The following is a 21,312-nucleotide window of genomic DNA, read 5'->3' as shown; positions in this document are numbered from 1 at the left end:
TTTTGCGTATAGATCCGGAAATTTAGGAACAGTCAGACCTTCAATCACATATTGTTATGTCTTCTCTGGGTTTCAACTGAAGTTAGAAAAGCTTTACCACTCCCTGTAAGAATTTCTTCAGGTTTTTCTCATTTAGTCACACCAAGAAACTATCACCTTACCCAGGCAGAGCCCTCAAACATTTTGAGGTCCAGTGGGTCTCCCTGGATGGTCCCGTCGAGAAGGATCAGAGAGTGGCAGCTGGCCATGGCGGCACACAGCGGGCTCCATGGCAAAGTCTTGCCTGAGGCAAAGCTGTGGACTTCTTGAAAACTGATAGAGAAGATGATTAATAAGTGAAGGTCCTCAACAAAATCATTTTACACATTCTGCCCCTTAAATCTCACCAACATAGAATTTAAATAATATGTAAACCTTGTGCTCAAATCCTTCCATAGCTCCCATGCCCTATGTAATAAAGTCTGAGCACTCGGATATAATCACTGAAACTTCTGTCAGATTACTTGCAGCCAGCCCCTATGGTGGGAGTGGCAGGGGAAGGCTCAGACTGACACCTGCAAGCTCTTCAGAGTAGTTTCTAGAAAGCCACACCCCCAGGCAAGAGGTCTCTGGGTCAGTGAAGTAGCAGGGATTGGAAGGAAGACTGCCTACTGGTTTCTTTTTCCTTCAAGTAAAAGCGCACCTGGACTGTGAAATGTTTCTCAAGACTCAGTCCTTCACCCTTTGTCCTATTTCTGAAATTCTGGGCATGGATATCCAGCATCTGAAGTTCACTTTCCTCTATGCAAATAGGTTGGCTGGGTTTACCTTTCCCTCCTCCCATCTTACAGCCAAACAGTAACTGTATCCAGTTTTCTCTACACCCCAAAAGTTTACTTGGGGAAAGCAAAGAAGAGGAGGGGTAAAAGCTGCAAACACCCCATTCCCCTTTCACTGGTCTGGCCAATAGAAGACAAAGTGGTACCTGTCTGAACAAAAGCCTGGACCAGACATCTGAGCAGCCAGGAGCTGAAGCACACAAGTAGGGTTGAACCCAAGTATCTTCACATGTCTCACTGCCTGTCTGCTGTTATCTTGTGCCAGATCTACACTCTTCCCATCACTGTCTTGGGTAGCTCCTGTATGACTCTTTCAATGACAGAGACCGAGCCATGTTTGGAACCAAAGTAGAGTATCCAGAGCTCAAGGGCTGAGGGATTTGCACTTGGATTGAGAAGGCAGATCTCATCCCTACTACAAAGGCAGCTAGGGCCTTTCCCTCTCTAGCTCGATCCTGGGGTAGCATCTCTGTGATTGCTGTCTCCACTCCCATGGCCAGCTTTAAGCCCGTGTCTATAAAAATTTTAGCCATACCTGTTTCAAGATTCTATTTCAAGTGGTATCTCTGTCACGTGGTTTTCCTCATTCTATTCATTTTCAAAATTAATTTCTACCATTTATTATGTTATTCTAAAATCTGACTGTGTAGTATATCAAGCAATCATTATTGTTTCTTCTTCTCTATATTGATCTGTGTGTCTTAATAGTAGCACTTTCCACAGCCTATATTGTGCATAGAAGGCAGGTGAACATTTTTCCCATGAAATGTGAGCTCTATGAGGGAAGAGACAGAGCTCTTTTTCTCTGGACTCCTCCTCAATCCCACCCCCACCAGCCCACTAACCACTAGCAAGTCTTTGCAGTTTTTAATTCAGCACAGTTCTGATTTCACTCTTTGTTCTTCCATTTTATTCATGCAATTCCTTACTCATCCAGCTCATTCTATTTTTCATGTGGAGTCTGAAGACCTACTTTTCTTGTCTGATGCTGTACTTAGAACTCATTTGACTTAACAAATTAAAATAATTGAGAAGTAGTTCTAGTAAATTATTATATATATTTTATGTGACATTCATCCCTCACCACTGGAAAGATGGCTCTGAGTAGCACCAAGATAGCCACACAAATCCCACAGTCCACCTTCGCTAAAGTACCTACCAGTTGTCAACAGTTGGGACAGTCCCCCAGAGGTCCAGCCCATCTTCCGTAAGGGTGCCAGTCTGGAAGAAATTAGAATTGGTGTTAACATAAGATTTAGAGCTTTTACTTACATCATGACTTAAACTAAACCCAAGCTCCCAAGAAATCAAAGTAGATCTAGTTGTCCAAAGCCCCTCTTTGTAAACATCAAATTTTAAATCAGAGAAGGGTACCTGAAGGAAAGATTCAGCAAGGAAAGATTCTCCCAAAGCCTATGTTGATCATTAAATGACTCTAGATACTAGTCATTACAATAAAATGTAAATGTTTTGTTTTTGTGTGCTTATTGTACTTGCTATTGTTCAATGGTAGGTGCTCAGGGAATGGAAATCCAATAAGAACCAGTGCGAGTCTGACTTTTCAGTTGGCACCTGCTGTCTTTCTAAAGCAGAGTTCAGAATTTTTTCTTTCTTTTCAAGACAATTTAGTTCATAGTGTGCCATCTGGTTCATAACAGTTTTATAAAATATGGGTGACATGGTGACTGTCCAGATTGATAATGAAATGTTGATAAAGGACTTTGAGAATTTGGAGATAATGAAGTGCTAATAATAAATATTCATTAATGCCCATGAAAGACTTTTATTGTTAGATCAAGAGGAAAATGGTTGGGAGAATTTGATTTGCTGTGTTATGAGGATATTTGTCACATAATGTAACAGAGAAAGCTACATGAAACTAAGTACTATCACAGCACTTTGAATTTGCTCTTTGCTTCAGAGTCCACTATTAATTACAGACGCTGGTGTCTTTATGCAAGAAGCCAACACCCAGAGTAAGCATGAGGCTACACTGCTTCAGCACTATCAAGGCTAAACAGAACACTACCAAAGGGCTGGGGTGTGTCCTTCAATACTGACACCCAGGTCTATGTCATCATTCTTTTAAAATCATTTCTGTACAAGGCACTGAATTTTCTAGTCTTCTATCAATGACATTTCTGTCATTAAAAAAACATAAAATAGGCATAATGTTTTACAATGAAGTGCTTATGATGCTTCCAATTCTTACAACTGAGTAAACAGGGAAAGGACATTCTCAGGTTAGAGATGAAAGGAGCAGCCTCAAGGTCCAGTGGCCTGCAGGTTGAAAAGAAAGAGCCAGAATCCAGCCTGTCTAGATAAAGTTAAATAAATTTTGTAAAATATGCAGAAAGACAAAACCCATACTGGACTTTCAATTAAAGAATGAAGGAATTTTGGTTTCATTAATTTATTTGGACTTCCCAGAAAGCTAACATGCTTTGTGTGAGTTATTCCTTGAAGAACAACAGCAAAAATCTGTTTGCTTCATTTCCCTCCTGCAATTTGTAAGGGTCCCAACCTGTGTGTTTAGATTTCAAATCCTCTTAAGTTTTTCCATAAAAAAGTTAGTAGCTTAATTCAAACTGAAGTGTTTTCCTGATGATCAGATTATATTTTTAAACATCAGTATTTTGAACATGAAAACAGAATTGATACCAAAACAAAACAGGAATGGGACTGTGTTATTTCTCTGTGCGAAAATGATCTTTATACAATAAAACTAGACATGAACAGAAAGAAAAGTAAATTATAGTTGCAGTAGTAAAGGGAGTAAGACAGAGAAAGCAAACTTCTTAGCATGAATACTAGCCCAGGCATAGGATGAACTGGATAGAAAAGAGAGAACTTGTTTTATAACAAAGCAACATAAACTGGAAATATATGGAACAGATATATGCAGAAGCCCAGTGGTGAATGTCTTCAAAATGGAAATAACAGTAGATGGGGCTTCAGTTCATCGTGGGGTGCTTTATTCCAACAGCATATTGATAGAGTTTTACAATGTGAAATCTAGAAAGACACTTAGAGATTATTAGAGTTCAAACTTTTTCTCTTAAAAGATCACACAGAAACTTAGTGTCAGATCCAGGATCTGACTTCCCATTTTGAGGATTCCCAATCCAGAGTTCTTTGCACTCTAACATGCTGTCATGCCACTGGGGTTCGGCCAAGCCTGCTGAGAAGCAGTCCTTCAGCTGTTCTGGCAAAAGAGCACATGAGGATGCGGAGGAAAAAAAACTTTATAAGAGATGTAAAATGAACATCCTCTGGAAGAACTAGTTTTAGAAACAGATGACTATGAAATGAACGTGTTTTATAATCTCGTTATTTTACAGGCACTAGTGAGGCTCCTGGATAAGTACTGGGAATCCCTGCCAGAAAACTTCCCAGGGGCTGTTCTCTGGTCCTAAAACTAAAAGGAGGTTACTGTTAAGTTAACCTTAGTGGTTCCTGATGAGTGGGGTTAAGGGCTTTCTTGTCAAAGGCAACTTGACAAGAATAGAACAAAAATAACTAACCTGCTAACCTGTTCTACTTCCAGCTCGGGGCCAAGACCCATGAACTCTACTCTTGGTTTTTCGCCAACTGCATTCAAACGGACAGGAGTTAGACTCCTCCACCTCTACTCTCCATTTTTGCCCTTCTTGTCTAGGACAATGTTCCCAGATAGCTTTTTGTCTCAGCCCTATCTCCCCTCTGTCCCTTCTCACCAATTACCCTGGATGAAATAAATAAAATACCACCTATAACAATGTCATCCATCTTCTTAAAATAAATGGTAAGACCCCCATTCTCCTTCACAACAAAACTCCAGTCCTTAACTTGGCACATCAGGCCCTGAGCAATAGGACTCACTCTTCTCTCCACCTGCACCCCCTACCATGCAGCCCCCAATCTAGCCACACCCCACTGTCCTCTGTCCCCCATGTGCCAAAGGTCTTGATATCACTGTGCTGCTGAACCGCTTGCTTCTGAGGCCAGGTCCCATTCTGTATAACACCCAAAGCCACAGCTCTCACCCATGGCAGGTAACTTCACCTCAAGGCCTTGTTCATACCTCTTTCAGCATGCATTTCACTGTGTTATCATTGTCTACACTTCTGCTTTACCTGCTTCCTCAGCTAAGTCAAGAACTTCTGCAGAGCAAGGAATATCTCATTAACGGGGCTCTTGGCCAAAGCAGATTAGATAAAAAGTGGCAAAGCCTTTATCAATTACTCAAATGGGAATGAAGTGGAGACACGGAAGAACCAGGCCAGGTCCACTGTGTTATAGCAGTTAAACTGACCTGCCCAAGCAGAGGCAAGATCTGATCAGCAGGCAACTGTGGCTGAGGTCCCTCCATATCCCCTACAGGAGAGGCACCGGAAGGAGTCTTAGAACCTGTCCCAGAGTAGCAATCCTCTCCATTTAGACATACTTCTCCCCTGCCACTTCTAGGACTCTAAGCACAGGGATATATTCGCTAGTGTGGAATTTTGCTAACCTGAGGATCAAAGGAGAAAGGAGAAACTGAGTGCATAAACAGCCATGGTCCCCTCCCTCCCTTTCCTTAAAAGAAGCAGAGGAAATGAAGGGGATATGCTCGATGAAGCACAGGACAAACAAAGCACTTCAGAGAACAGAAATGTCCCAACATTTTTTGCCTGAAAAGTCAGTCATAGAAGTTTTTATAATAGGAGACTGTTTTAAAACCCAACATGGGCACAAAAATATTAAATTTTATAGGAAAGGAATTCATGATGTGATAGCTAAACTACTTCCTTAGGACACAGTAGAGTGGTCCACTAGAACATGGTCTCACACTAGCTCACTGTATGGCCTTCTCTGGCTTCAGTGTTCCCATCTGTAAAATGAGTGCAGTGAGCCAAGCATTCTTGGAGTCCTTTTCCAGCTCTGCTGTACCTTGAAATCATTAACCTCCAACCTGGAAAGTTTAGATCATACTTTGTCAAAGCACACGAGGTTTATTTGCCCACACATATTGATTCTCTGTGGGGAGATACAGAAGATTTTCTTTTTCTTCAGCCTCTTTTGTGCATACACGATGCCTGTGGTCAGGGCAGCTGGCAGCACAGGAGGGACAGTAACGGTGAAGAGGAGCAGGGCCATGGTTGTGGTATCTCTTGAAGAAGCCTGGGGAGGGAGGGACATACAGATTAGCTCAGCAGAGCAGGCTGGCACCCTCTCTGGCCCTATCTCCTATAATACCACAAGAGTATTCAAAGTGATCTGGCTTTCTTGGTGGGACTAAGAGCTCTTTTGGGTGTGCCTAAGGAATAGACAAGTTGTCTCCCACTGAGAACAAAAGGGGACTCTGATCCCTACTCTATGTCCATCCATCCTGCCCTTGGATGATTCTGTTTCTTTTAACTTTGCATTCTCTCCACCCAGAGCACCATCCTTCCTCTGCTCATCATAACACACTGTCTGGACTCCCAGGCACAGAGACCACCTTGAATTTGTAACATTTCACACACCAGCTTGATGGTTAGGTTATAAATCTCTCTCAAAAGCTTCCAAACTCCTTTGGGCAAGCAGCTTTAGCTTATACATTTTTGAAGTCATTTTCAAGTTCATCTTATTCATTTCTAGATACAGAGTCTTAGCACAGTTTCTGACAGAGAGGAGGTACCCAGCACATATAAGAAATGCATGGTGACCTGATAAAGATGATGACCAAGATTCTGCTAAGATCTCAGCATGTATTATCTGTTATAGGGAGGTCAATAGTAAAAATACTTTGCTCTCACTACTCATGTTCTGGGGCAGGCATTGTATTAATCAACATACATTATTTAGTGATTTCTCATGGCAACCTTGTGTTGTAAATACTGTTATTTTTTTCTATTTAACAGATAAGGAAAGCAAAGCTTAAAAAATTAAATAACTCCTCAATCCACCTGCTAATTAAATGGTGAGGATATGAACGCTAGTCTGTCCCACTCCAGGGTACAAATATGTGACCATTGTGTTGTATTATTTGGCCGGTTCTCATCAAGTCAAAATCCCAGTCAAGTCTGCAGGAATTCACATGACTGATGAGAGTGGAGCCAAGATCAAATCACAGGGTGGTTTGTTGTATGTTTCAAATACTTTAGATACTATTGGCTTTACCTTAGATTTTGATGAAATCAACCATAATTTCAGCCATAAAATCCTCTTCTGAGTACTGGAAACTCAGGTTCAAGTTCAGTAACAATGCCTGCTCGATACATCATTGGTTCAATCTCAAATTTATTACAAAATCCATCAACTCCTGCTTTTTTTCAATTACAGCTGTGGAGTGTTGACCCTGAGGACTCAGCCCTGTCAAGTCCTGAGCCAGTACAAATAGAAGCAGCCAACAGAGCCCCAGGTTATGACCAAGAAGACGGGGTTTGTGATTAGTGTCATTATTTTGGTGTATATTGGATAATGAGTCTCACCCAGGAAATCTTCATTCCCAAACACTGCAGGGACTTTTTACTTGTTTTCTTGCTCAACACTCCTGCTCCCCATATAAAACTGGCACATTGTCTCAAGTTCCAGTCCCATTGGCTGGAGCTCTTTTCAAGATCTATTCTACTGGTACCATTACACCAGGACTTCCTTTGCCCTCTCCTACCTAGAAATACTCCCTGGGGGCTTATATCAGACTGAAATGACTACCCAAAGTGCAAGTGTGAGCATGAACCTTGCCTGGAAATTCTTGTGAATCCCCAGCAATATTTACCCTTCTCCCCAATAACACACATAGAATGCACTAAAGTTACCAATTTGGGCTTTGTAATTAGGTCACCCATACCCAGTTTCATATCTATGTTTAGATCCTTTTATTCATAATTTTTTCTTCTTCCCTATGAGCTCACATTCTTAAGATCCTAATATGTCTTACAGAAAGGACCACACAATTCACCACAAAATCAGACTCTCAGGACCAGAAAGGACTTCAGAGGTCATCTACTTCTCTGTCCAGCCAACACAACTATTAAGAGGGACATCAAATGAAACCAGATACCATGAAGCTTAAAAGAAAGTGGGGATCCAGGCCACATACAGTTCTGTAAAAGTGGACATTTATAATTTTTATTCTTTTTAAAAGAGAGAGTATGTGAGTGGGGAGAAAGAAAATGTGAGGACGGAAGGAGAGAAAGAATCTCAAGAGCTGAGGGTGGAGCCTGACACAGGGCTTGATCTCACAACTGAGATCATGACTTGAGCTGAAATCAAGAGTTGGACCCTGAACTGACTGAGCCACCCAGGCACCCCTAAAAAAGTGGACATTTAATTCCATTTTGGAACCCAACAGAACACAGAGCAATTCATTGCCTACATAGCCTGTCAGGTATGTCTTGGACAATGTACACTCTCAAATATTTCAACATTCTCAAATAATCCTAAATTTCTAGGCATGGAATTGAAGATTCCCTTCCATGTGACCTATTTCTACCTTGCTAGACTTAATGTCTCAGTTGCTTACTGTTTCTAGAAGACACATCTGCATTTCTTGCTTTGTCCTTTGCTCACTCTAATTAGTATGCCCTTTCTGCTCTCTGGTATGATTGACTAAGTCCCCTCCATCCTATCAGACTTGAGAAGCATGTATTACCTCTGAAGCTTCGGTATTGCAAATACCACACACACAGTAACCTCTCATTCCATCAAAATGGTGAAAGGACTATGAACTTTGCAACTTTTCGTAGCTGTGTTATTCAATACAATTTTAACTAACCACATATGGGCACTTAAATTGAAATTAATCAAATAATCAAATTAGTTATATTAAATTTGATTAATTAAAGTAGTTAAAATGAAGTAAAATTGAAAGTTCATTTCCTCAGTCATACTAGCCACAGTTTAAGCATTCAATAAGCACACGTGGTTAAGGGCTACCAAATTGAGCAGTGTATGTATAGAATAGTTTAGTCATCTAAGAAAGCTCCGTTGGACATGCTGACTCACAGAATGATGGGGCTAAAAGGTAACCTTATCTAATCCTTTTGAGTTAGGTCAAGTTCCTTGAGAAAGCTTCGCTATTAAAAACCCTACCCCCAATACTTACTCCATGGTACATATATACACCAAGGGCATAGAAGAAACCCACTACTCCAAGGCAGGCCAGGAACACTATGAACTTGAAGGCATCATTGTATAGTTTGAAGTTCAGAGGCCGAGGGTAGAGGATGGATCTTACCAAGTCCCCTTTGGCAGTATTGTAACCTACATAAAGATAATTGGAGGTGGAGTAAGGTCCTTTAATACAGTTTCCCCCAAACCCAAAATGGTTTGCATCGAGTTAAGGATTGGTTAATAGTGTCATTTGAATATGGAATGAAAACACCATTGCTAAAAGTATATTTATATTTATTATTCTTACAAGATTGCCAGGAACAATAAATGGCACTCCTTAGCCCCGCTCAGTTTCATTTGTTCTGGAAGTCAGTGTTTCAGTGGCTCACACAGTGCAGCTCCTCACTCAAGCACATGACTGGGGGAAAGAAGACTAAGGAACCGACAGATGCAGTCACCAGAGAAGATGAGCTGCTGAGAGAAGAAGACTTTAAAACTCAAATATGTGTTGAAAACAATAGAAAATTAAGAGAAAAGGAAAGCACAAAACAAGTGATTTCTTAAATATATGTGCCTCTCATCATGTCATTTTTATGCTCAAAAACCTTCCAGAGCCTCCATTTTTTACAATAAAGTTCAAATTTCTAGGCATGGCATTCGCAGCCCCATCAATCCAGTAGACTACTATCTTGCTAGACTTTTAACTAACACTGCTCTCAGAAGACTCCAGTGCATTCTTTCCTTTGTGTTTTGCAGAAACAGATCAGGATCTTTTTAGCTCTGTGATAAGCTTGGCTAAATCCTTCCCATTCTATCAGGCTTGGCTCAATATGCCACCTCAACAACAAAATGCTTCCTGAATTCTACTCCCATATCAAAATATGGGACTTCATACCAAACTTCATATCAAAAATAATTTCTCCCCTTCTTTGGAGTCCCTATAATACTTAATCACATGACATCTATCACTGTTCTTTGTTTAGATAGCTATAAATTCACGTGTTTCCTGCCCCAGACCACAGTCTTCTTTAAGGTCAAGGAGTATCTCTTTTTTTTTCCTTTAGCCCCCAGGGCATAGCACTTTGTAGGTAGCCATTAAAATTTAAGTCATTGGCCCAAAAAAAAAAAAAATTTGACTACCAGAAATAGGTCACTATTTTTAAGTGTGAAATGCTTTAATTCCTATGCCTTGTGAACATCTTGCTTGGATCCTCAAGCATGGCTTTGTAGGCTTTGGAGAAAAGGAGCAGAGCTTTCTCTAACCTGTTGCTTCAGCATTTTACAAGCTCAGATAAGGGTGCTTCCATGATTACCATCCATTAGTTCTTGTTTATCAGCTAGCTGAGAGATTTTCTTATGCCTATTGACTACTTTGAAACAAAATGATATTTTTAATTAAAAAAAAAATAAGGTAGAACAATTGAATCATAGCCTAACTAAAACATTGAGACAACGAAGTGTTTTGAATTTGTACTTGTGTGGGCTGGCAGAAACAAAGATCACGGGTAAATATAGCAACCTAGGATAGGTCATGGAAGGTATTGGCTGCATCATGTAATATGAAAGATTGGGCATAATATTAATAGTTTTGAAAAGTTTTTGAGCATGGTGTGAATAAACTGCTTCAAAATATGTTTTAAGAAATATGACTTGGTGACAGAGCAAGGGATAGACAGAATAAAAGTCAAGACAAAGTATTTCAGGCCAAAGCTCAAATGGAACAGTCAAAAAAACATTTCTCTTGTAATAGTTAGACAGGAGATGATGAAGGGCCTGGACAAAACACCAGCTGTGGGGATGAAGGAGAGAGAGACAGGACTTGGGAGGTATTTGTAGAATCAACAGGATGTGGTGCCCTACTTGGTTCGGGAGAAAGTAAGGAGTTAAGGGTGATGTGGAAGGACTGGCTAGATGGTAAAGCCGTCAACAGAAAGAGAAGGATGAATGCTTTAGATGCCTCCACTTTGAAGTGTCTGTAGGGAAACTAAGTGGAGGTATCCAGCAGGGATCTTGAAATAATATCTAGCAAGCAGCACTTTAAAAGGAAAAAGTCCTCAAGCAATGATTTTGGAACTGATTTCTTGGTAATCACTCAGAGTGGGTATAGAAGGAAAAGAAAAGAAGCACGTGGCCATAAAACAAAAACAAACAAATAAACCTATAATAACATAGTCTTGCCTTTGAGGAAATCTGCTTCATCTCTGTATATGCTTCATCATAGACACATGGTTTAACGACGAACCATTCATTTGGGTATGGTGGCAACTTAGAACAACAAGAGCCCGACTACAAATGAGTATGGCTGTTATTACCAGAATGTAGCAAATTCCATATTCCCAAACAAAATTGTTCCAGTCTAATTTCCCCACTTCTAATCATGAACTAAATTTACAAAAGTGGAATCTACCAACCTGTTTGCAAGACAACTGCTCTCACTGGCCCCTGCCCAGACGGCTTGACCTGGATAACGTCTGTCCCACAGAAAAGGACATGCTTCCGATAATCTTCCAAGCTGTGGGATTTCCAGGCCATGGTGCTGTCCACACGGGGCAATGGTGTCTTTGTGACAGGTATACTTTCTCCTGAAGAAGATTGTCTTTTGTTGATTCCATGTGATCTCAGGTTGTCATTTAGAGCTGGTACTTTCCAGCTTCAAGAAAGTATACAAACACAGCTATTCAGGTCTTACTTAGCATCCCTGAGTCAGATGACTTCTCAGGGATGCTGGTGATGTAAGCAGTGGTATATTTGGCTATATATCAGATATTTACTTAATTTAAATTTACCTATATTTTCCATACCTGGTCTGCATGGGATGCTGTTATAATTTAAAAAGCAGGACATTTTAGCAAAGGGAATTGTCACTTAAATGTCCACACTAGTATTCTTTGGCCCAGATCTATGCTAGGCAATGAATGAACTATAAAGTAAAATGTGTATAACTGGGGCACCTGGGTGGCTCAGTGGGTTAAGCCTTGCCTTCGGCTCGGGTCGTGTTCCCAGGCTCCTGGGACTGAGCCCCGAATAAGGCTCTCTGCTCAGCAGAGAGCTTGCTTCCCTTTCTCTCTCTGCCTGCCTATCTGTCTACTTGTGATCTCTCTGTGTCAAATAAATAAAAAATCTTTTTAAAAAAATGTATATAACTATTATTATTTCCTTTCATCTACTTGTTTATTGGTCCATTCATCCATTCATTCAACAAATATTCAACAAAAAGTGCTTTTTCTGTGCCAGGCACTGCTCTAGGTGCTAAAAATATACTAATAAACAAGACAAAAAGAAATCCTGCCCTCAGAGGCCCAGGGGCTAAGCCAATAAAAAGTAGTATATAATTAATAAAAATACAATAAGAGAAGTATTTTTGTAATAGTACCAGGTGATCTGAAGATCTAACCCAAGAGAGGATTAGCCAGGAAAGAGGTCCTGGACAATTAATAAATGACAACTCAAAAGGAAATGAGGCCAGCTAGATCAAGGGGAAGAGGAAAGTATTCTTGGAAGAAATGACAGCAAGAGCTTGCTATGCTCTGGGCACTAAAGATGGCTGAGGATGTTTGGAACATTGAGTGTGACAGTAGAGGTAGAGTCCTAGAAGTACAGAGATGAACAAGAAATTACACCCTCATACGATCTATAAAACATTTTTCATGATGTTTTTGGAGCTTGTAGCGAAAACTAGAAACCAATATAACAGGACATCTTTTTTTTTTCTTTCCGCATCATCTCAGCTCTATTCTCATTAATTAATACTTCTAAATCATTAGATCAATGACATCTATCTTCATCTTCCCTCCCTCCTGTGTTCTTGTTTTTTATTTCCCAGTGGTGGGTTGTTCATCCCAATCTGGATATCTTACTAGCATCCCCAAGTCACCATATCTACAATATCTACAATCTATACTAATATTTTCATCATGAAACGTCCTCCTGACTACTTATGGTACCATCCTTTTGTTTACAGTCTCAGTATCACCACCTTTTCCCATGCTTCTCCCTCTCACAGATTGATTCTCCAACTCTTACTGCTTTTGCCTGTGAGTGGGTTTCACTGATTCATTCTTGGACTCTTGCATTTGGATTCCAAAGGCTTCATTGGTAACTGTTGGCTCATGGTGATTGCCTTATCAATAGATTACCTGTAATTGCTTAGCCCCTTGACACGAAACACATTTTAATAATAATAATTTGAGACTACAGTAGAATTAATACCTCTTTTTTAAATGAGTAAGTATTTCACCCACAATCTGGCTTGACCTCCTGAGTTGGGAGAAACCTTCAGTCCTTCCTCCTATGAGTCTCCTTTGCTATGACGCTACTATCACACTCACTTACACACTCTTGATGCCAGGTGGGTGGGGATTTTCCCCACAACAAGCAATTCTGTGACACTAGCTGGTTGTCCTACAATTTAACTGAATGCAATTCAATTCTCACACTATCTGCCTAGAGACAGCATCAGATCTCACCGCTTAAGGACATAGTCACATAGGACTGTTCCCCCACCCCACCCCCATTTCAGATGCTAGTTGCAAATCTACATTGTCACCTGTGCTCCTGACTAATAAATCTGAGGTTCCCACAATCCCCTTCTGGGGTTCAATTAATTTGCTAGAGTGGCTCACAGAACTCAGGAAAATACTTGCATCTACTAATTTGTTAAAGGATATGTTAAAGGATACAGGTAAATAGCCAGATGAAGAGAAACAGGATGAGGTTTGGAAGGGTCCCGAGTGCAAACATTCTCTCTTGCTAGATTTTCAAAGCCACCACAAACTGGGCATCACTGGCTCTTTTTCCTACACATTCCAGCGAAACCAGGCCACTGCATATCCTATTACTAACTGCCATTCTTTGCTGGTACTATTCCTTTACTTTTCCTGATAGCAGCAGGAAGACGGGTTATTTAAAATACAAAGAAAATTAACTTGGAGTTTAAAAGGATAGGTTTCAGAGACAAAATAAAAATGCTAATAACACTTCCTAGCTCTCAGATTTAAAAAGCATTAGAATGAATTTAAAACTCCATCAGTCATTTGCTAAATGTTCAATTAGCAAAATAACATGTCATATTTCTAATTTGGAAATAGTATTATATTGATTATACTTATACAAATTCAGGTTCTCTCTCTCCTAGGTAATAACTGAGGGCAAGGACTTGGACATTATAACTTTTTATACTGCTCATTTTCCTTGCTGATATGTAATAGGTTCAAAAGACATATTTTTGCTGAATGCCTGGGTGAACTGAATAAAAACAATTACCCAGGTTTTGCTATGATTGGTTTTTCAAAACTAGTTTTCTACATGATGCATTTTTTACATCCTAAGGTACAAGAAGCTATACAATTTTTATTAGTGATCTTGAATATTCTCAGGAAATTCCTTTAGCTGAGCATTGTTCCTAACTCATTCTCTTTAAAACAGTTATGCTATTTATTCTTTGTTTGGCTTTACCAGTTATGTTCTAAGTGGTTTTGGAAAAGGGATAGAACCTTTTTGACAAATCTCCAAATCACTGTATCCCCATTGTTTTTGAAATCAGCCTTCATAGAAGCAGATACTTAGAGACAGTTTCTACTGTTTTTCTGCTTTTGAATCACAGAATATTAATCTACAGTACAGTCTTAGGCTAATATTAGTGGATAGCTTCTGCACACACTGCCCACATTTCTAGTGGCAGGCAGGCATTCAATCAACCAGAGATGGAAGTCATTTGGAGATAATGTTCCAAAGATAACATTCAAATCAGATATGATTTTAACACAGAAATGACTTTCAAGGCTCTTTTACGCTATTCACATATTAATGAGGAGTCTCGTGCTTGGCCTTTCTCAGAATCCCAAGAAAGAGTGATTTGCCTACAAATGTTTAGAGGTCTAAAGAGTCTGGAGAGTGTTTTAGAAGGACAAACACTCATCATCAACTTCCGCTGACTTCTGGGACCTGGAAGCACTGGCTGCTGTGAAGTGGGATTCTGCCTCTTATCCTCAATGAGCCAGTGCCTCCGCATGAAATGCCACGTTCTTGTCCTGTTCTATTTTGGGGCCATTCGACTGGAAGCTGTTTGAGGCTAGTGGTCATCTCTCATTTGTCTTGCCACTCAGGAACAACACAGTGCCTGGCACAGAATAGGCATTTCCGAACCTTTATTGAATAAATGGATGGACGAACGAATAAATGAGAGAAAGGGAGAAGTGAAAGACAGAAGGAAAGGAAAAGGGAAGAGAGAAAAGAGCTGACCTAGCAACTCATTACAAGCTTGTCTGACAGGATGCAAATGTGAAATCACCACTTCAAGAAATTCCTGTGTGTTCGACTCGGATCTCTGCACACTACCCACACACACATTTCAAATATGTCACTAAGTCTAATGAGTAGAGGGAAAAGGAAGGGATTGTGGCAGCCTCAATACTACCAATCTGTCCCATAATTACTCCTAAGAGAATGAGGGGCCTGTAGTTTTAGGCCTAGGTTCTCAGGTCAAAAGACCTGGATTTGAGTGTTTTACTTTCTTCTTGGCATTTATGTTCGAAAACGTGTCATTGGAAATTTATGTCACTTACCAATTCTCGTGGTTTTTTTTTCTCCCCACTAGACTGTCACCCCCATGAGGGCAGAATCTTATCTGCCGTGTTCACTGATATATCCCCAGCACCTAATAAAGTGCTCCATAAATAGGAGCTAATACACATTTATGGAATGAATGGATGGATAAATAAATAAACAAATGAATCCACAGAGCAACTCTACCACTTTTAAAATGTGTGACTCTAGGCAAATGGCTTATCCTCTCTGGGCCTTAGATTCTCCCACCTAGAGAGTTATAGATTGAATGAAATAATATATGTAAAACATTAGCATAATGCTTAATATATACAAGAATGAAGAGAAATGAGCTATCGTGCCAAGAGAAATTTCAGAACATTAATAGAATTTCCCCCACAGTATTTATTCCCTTTTGTCTCTTGACTGCTTTGTGAGGAGCTATAACTTGAAGGGGTTCACCTCCTTCAGAGGCAGAAAGGACTGAGGAGTTGGTAACTGGCTTTTGGGTCTCAGAAGTCATTCATAAGTTTGACCATGAACTTTAGAGACCACCTGAGAATAAAAATAAAACTTTTCTGTTCACTATGCCTTCCCTCTACTACTTTTCTAGCTAAATAAAAATCTCTGGATTGGAAATTAGAAGGATCCAAAGGAAACTTAGATATTATGTATCTCTGAGAGAAGCTTAAGGAAACACTCTAGAAGTTTCTGAAAACTGAGCAAAAGGTACCACTTGGCTTCCTTTTGCAGGAACACAGGCCTGAGACACTTCCCAAGTCCAGAGTGGGGAGTGGGGGCAACAGACCGAAGAGTTACCCTAGACCAGACCTACCTTTTCAGTGCCTTGCATCAGGGGGCCCGCCAACTGATGGGAACGACTGACTTATACCACTACTTACTCTCAAGGATGGCAAATTTGGAACAAAAATTAAAACTGCTTAGTTATAAAATTAAATTTCTTGCATAATTGAGCTTATGGCAATAGGATGAAGCTAAGGAGATGAGGAGGAGGAAGATCCTATAATGGGCATGTGCTGTGAGTAGGACTATCCATTTGAGAGAAAAAAAATGATAAGGCACAAGAAATGAGAGCTTTATCCCTCTTAGAATCTTCCTCCTCCTCCTCCCATGGTCCCTCCTGTTTGGAAGCAAAAGCCACCTCTGACCCTGACACTTGCTAGCTGACCAGTCTGGTCTCTCTCCACCTGGGTTTCCTCATCTGGAAGTTGGGTATTATAACAGCTCTTCATTTATTTTATGCTATGATGAAGTGAGATATAAAAGTTAGTTATAAAATGTAAATTGCTCTAGAGATGCTAGGAGTATTTGCTATTTTTCTTCTAAATAAAGACATAAAGACTCCCGTATATGCAAAGGACTGGTTTGCACATAGAAAAAAAAATAAAAAATCTGAGTCAAATTTGTGGACAAATGCTCTAGGAAGATTATGCATTTTCAGGAATCTAAGCATAATCTGATTGTTCAATCAGGATCCTTTTTACAAATAGTGTACATGAGTGGGCAGATCTATGTTGACTGCATAATAACGTATTTAAAGCATGGTAGTATTTAGATCTTTCTGAAGAAAACAATGAGAAAGAAATACATGTACTTCTGTTTTATGTGTTAGTCCCTAAAATTGACATTTATTAGTACTTAGGTTACATAGATATTAATGCTGGTGACCTTATTTTTCCAGAAACAGACCTAAGAAATGCCACTTACTTCTTAAGGTCATTTTAGGTCAATTCTGGAAAACTGTGGAAAAGCAGCATTGTTTACCCTCTCTACTTCTCCGGAACTCTCTGAGTTTTCCTGGAATCAAGGCAAGAATGATGTACCCAAGTCAGTACACCCAGGGTCACAAATCTGATCAGTCCTCCCCTGATCAGCCATGCTCCTTTGCCAGTGAGAAAAGCCATTCTTCACTGGCAGGCTGCTGGAAATGTGAGAGAGTTGCTACCTGGGAGTGAGGAGGACAGTTTTTCTTGGGCCTGAGGTTTGTGCATCGGGTACTATGGCAACATTCTGGATGAAGGATATGATCAGTATGCAAATCCTCATCGCTATCATTATAAGGCAGTTAGATTTCAACACACTAAAGGAGGATTTTGTAATTATACCGAGCATATTTATGTTTACTACATTTTCCTGCCTCAATTTTAAATTAAGCAGACCCATTTTTAATATGAAATCTGCTTATGTTGAGCAATTTAGGAATTGGTAATGTACTTTACATTTAGGTGATATTAAAACATTGTGTGTGTGTGTGTGTGTGTGCATGCACATGTGCATGTGTGTGTGTATTTTTCCTGTCTTTAGCAACTCGGAAACAGAAAAATACAACAATTTGTAAGCAGCAAAAACCAAATATTTTCTATTTTGTGTTATTGTATGGTTTCTTCTTATCATGATGTCCTGTGTATTGCAGGGTTTTTGGACTGAAGAATATTTTATACCTAGTGCCTTGCTAATTACACAAATTCAAGTGAACTTTACAAAATACAATCAAGAATAAGAATGACAGTTCAAAACATTACAAGAAAACTGGCTTTCTGCCCAGTAAGATCAACTGGAAACACAATTCTAAAGAACAGAACTTTATATGGCCTTTCCTTGAAGGTTCAACTCAATCTCCTTCCCAGGGAATCCTGGGGCTCAGTTTTCCATCTACAGAGAGCAGGGTTGGATAAAATCTCTGTACCCTGCCAATTGTGAGAACTGTTGGTTTCCTGTTGTGTTGTGTTTGGATAGGCGTGTAAACCATATTCATGTTTATGAAGATACCGTGCACCAAGTAGTCTTATGCATTCACCCAATTCACCCGATTCACCCCACCCATCAGGAAATGAATCAATCACATGCATTAGACTTTTCTTCTATTTAAAAAATTTTGTATTTATTGTCATTTGATTCTTAAGTTATTAAATGTTTCCTCTTTGTATATATGGAGTCTCCATCTGCATGAATAGCCTAGTTTTGTCTCCCTCACCTGTCTCCCCACATCTTACTATCAGGCTGGTATAAAGCAGGTAAGGATGTGTTGATGCACTTTGCTAACTCTTGGCCTAGGTGTTGGACAGGAAAGGAGAAGCTCCATGACAACAGCCTACCTGTGAGCATGCCTTCATTCACCACACAGCTTCCATCAATCAGAATAGCATCACAAGGCAATGAGAATTTTCCTGGAAGAATAAGAGTATCTCCAGGAACCAAGAGACGGGATTCCAGCTCCTGCAAACCTACACAACAGCAAAGGTTTCATGACTGGCTGATCTATTCCTATTTTTACTGAAAAATGCAAGTGGCTGAGAACTCTAAACCAACCTGTTGACCAAGGACCACCCTACACATTCACTTGCTCCAGCTCCTTTCTGCTCATTTGTAGAACCACAGAAGCCGGATCCATAGCTAAAGATTACCAGAGCAACAAGATTCTACCTTGATCTTAGTACTTGGGACAGCTCTCTGTCCATAGGAGATACTCCAGGCTATCGGTCATCTAAGAGGTGCCCCTTTAATGCTGCTTACTTGCTGGGGCTGGGTTCTTAAACCACTTGGCACACTTTGGATTGGGGCCTAGTGTAAATCATTCAGACAGCTTCTGCTGCCCTAGGGTGAAGCTCCTCACTCCTTGCAAAGAACCATGGCCTCCCCACCCCAGGCTAAATCCAGAGAAAATGCCAAATGCCCAGCCATCAGCAATTTACAAGAATTATTTAGGGCTAGATTCTGGATAACGGATTGAAATGTTATGATTCAGGGTCTGTTTGGGATGGTTATTAAGGGAATTCAAAAAGCCTTAAGAAGGTTTACTGAGCAACATTCAAATGATTGAAGTATGGAAGGCAGAGGGAACTGGAAGCAGCCCAGACACTGGGTTTAAATGATTCAATCAAGGCAAGGCATGCGAAGTACCCAGGTTACAAAATTCAGTGAGGGGTTCACCTTCCGGGTCCTGCAAATGCAGAGGTAATTTAGCATGATCTTTCCTCCTTAAGTTTTGCATCTTAGAAGCCTTGTTTGCCTCACTTTAGCCCAAGACCTGGGTTTAATCAGAGAAGACTTTTCTCCTCAACTAATAATCAGTAACAGATGAGACTGATTCCACCCTGAAATATTAGGATGCTGAAGCTGACAGAACATATCACTTACCTGTGCCCTTTACCGTGACCGTAACCTGGACTTTGTTGTGATCCTCCACAAGGTTGTGCAGCTTGACTGATTGCTGCCAATTCAAAGTTCACATTTAAACATCGGATAGTCCATAACTTGAAAACTACATAATCTTAGCACGGTAAAAACAGAGCCTGCCATCACAGCCAAAGTGACTGTGGGCAAAGGGTCAAGCTCTGCTTTTGATGCTTCTGCTTCCCTACCCCAACCCCTAGCCTGGCCATCCCCCAACCAGTAGCAATAAATATGTTAATACATTTAATACTATTTCAATTCCAGGAAACATAATGCACAATCAACCTGCCCCAGGACCAACACTAAGTCCTGAGGCTGCACTTCTTCAAGGTACATGATGAAGCAGGGGAAAGACAAGACCATGAACAGGTTACTTTCCCTCTTGGGACCTCTTTCCCATCTATAAAACAATTAAGCTCAATTTGATCTTTACATTGCAAGAGCCTGGGAATATTTGGGCTATTTTGATTTTATGTGGAACAGCCATCCCTTCCTTTATAAACAGGTGGATTTTCATCTTGGAGATGTCTGCAGACTAGACCAGTGTTTCTCGTTTTAGAAGCCTGGCACTTCCAGTAAGGCATTATTATTCAACCTAACTCCCTTTTCCTCATCTGAAAATGGAGACAATAGCAGTATCTGTTTCAGATGGCTTTTAAAATTTAGTTAGTGTTTATCTTGGTTCTCCCTTTGGAGGTACTTATTACCATGGTAAGAGCTCAGTAAGTACTAATGATTAATAAAAGTTGTTGCTAGATAAACAATTGTCGAAGTGCGTCAGCTGGGAAGATCTGCTTGGGGTGGAATTCATTGAGATATGACCCTGGGCAGAGTGAAAAGAATTGGAAGCTGCCCGGAGAAGTGGAGGCAGAGTCTCCTGGGAAAACTCAGGAGAGGGGAAGGCAGAGGTGAGAGAGTATATTCTCCACACAGTTCACCATATCGACTGTAGGGGACGCCATCAGCTGGAGCGTTCCTGGAAGGCACAGCCCGGCTCACCTGGATACTCAGAAAAGATCTGAATACTGTCAACAGTACTGAAACACAGCCCAGCTTAATGCAAGTATAAAATTTTCCTTTCAGATGTTAGGGTCAATTATTTTTATCTGTCCTATTGATGATTTTTAGCTGATGGTAGCCAGTGTCACCAGACTAAGACAAGTATTACACACAATTACGTAACTTTTCTCTTGAGAAATATAATAAATTCCGTGTTTTTATTTATACAGAACAATTTATTCTTTACTTCAATTTTTTTTTTTAAAGATTTTCTTATTTATTTGTCAGAGAGAGAGAGAGCATGAACACAGGCAGACAGAGTGGCAGGCAGAGGCAGAGGGAGAAGCAGACTCCCTGCCGAGCAAGGAGCCCAATGTGGGACTCGATCCCAGGACGCTGGGATCATGACCTGAGCCGAAGGCAGCTGCTTAACCAACTGAGCCACCCAGGTGTATTACTGTTAGTTAGGTACATATTCAGTGCCTTAAATTGACTTCCTGTGGCTTGCCAAGTGGGGCATCCATTTTAATGATGGATAATGGTGAGAAAGTCAGCCTCGGTTCTGTGACAAGAAAACTGGATTCAGTCAGGATTCCTGATTTGTGGGTCAGGTTTACACACTAACCAGCCATGTACCCCTATGTAAGAAATTTCACATGATAAGTTATTTGTTCCTTCTCCCTGAATAAGTGACATTGAA

At 40.3% G+C, this 21,312-nt stretch overlaps 1 protein-coding gene across 3 annotated transcripts in view; it reads right to left on the bottom strand.

The window, feature by feature from the left end:
* ATP13A5 (ATPase 13A5) overlaps nucleotides 1-21,312 on the bottom strand; it is a 103,332-nt gene that overhangs the window by 46,421 nt on the left and 35,599 nt on the right. For 2 of the 3 annotated variants that reach the window (XM_059163123.1, XM_059163125.1), the window contains exons 8-14: nucleotides 19,578-19,650; nucleotides 18,536-18,607; nucleotides 11,288-11,458; nucleotides 8,869-9,026; nucleotides 5,772-5,960; nucleotides 1,978-2,039; nucleotides 162-312 (exon numbers count right to left, since the gene is read on the bottom strand). In XM_059163123.1, coding sequence (XP_059019106.1) covers nucleotides 162-312; nucleotides 1,978-2,039; nucleotides 5,772-5,960; nucleotides 8,869-9,026; nucleotides 11,288-11,458; nucleotides 18,536-18,607; nucleotides 19,578-19,650 — 876 coding nt within the window. The remainder of the gene's footprint in view (nucleotides 1-161; nucleotides 313-1,977; nucleotides 2,040-5,771; nucleotides 5,961-8,868; nucleotides 9,027-11,287; nucleotides 11,459-18,535; nucleotides 18,608-19,577; nucleotides 19,651-21,312) is intronic. The other variant, XM_059163124.1, reaches the window with a different exon arrangement.

The sequence above is a fragment of the Mustela lutreola genome, chromosome 2 (assembly GCF_030435805.1).
Source record: "Mustela lutreola isolate mMusLut2 chromosome 2, mMusLut2.pri, whole genome shotgun sequence".
Classification (NCBI taxonomy): domain Eukaryota; kingdom Metazoa; phylum Chordata; class Mammalia; order Carnivora; family Mustelidae; genus Mustela; species Mustela lutreola.
This window is presented reverse-complemented; position numbering and strand designations above follow the sequence as displayed.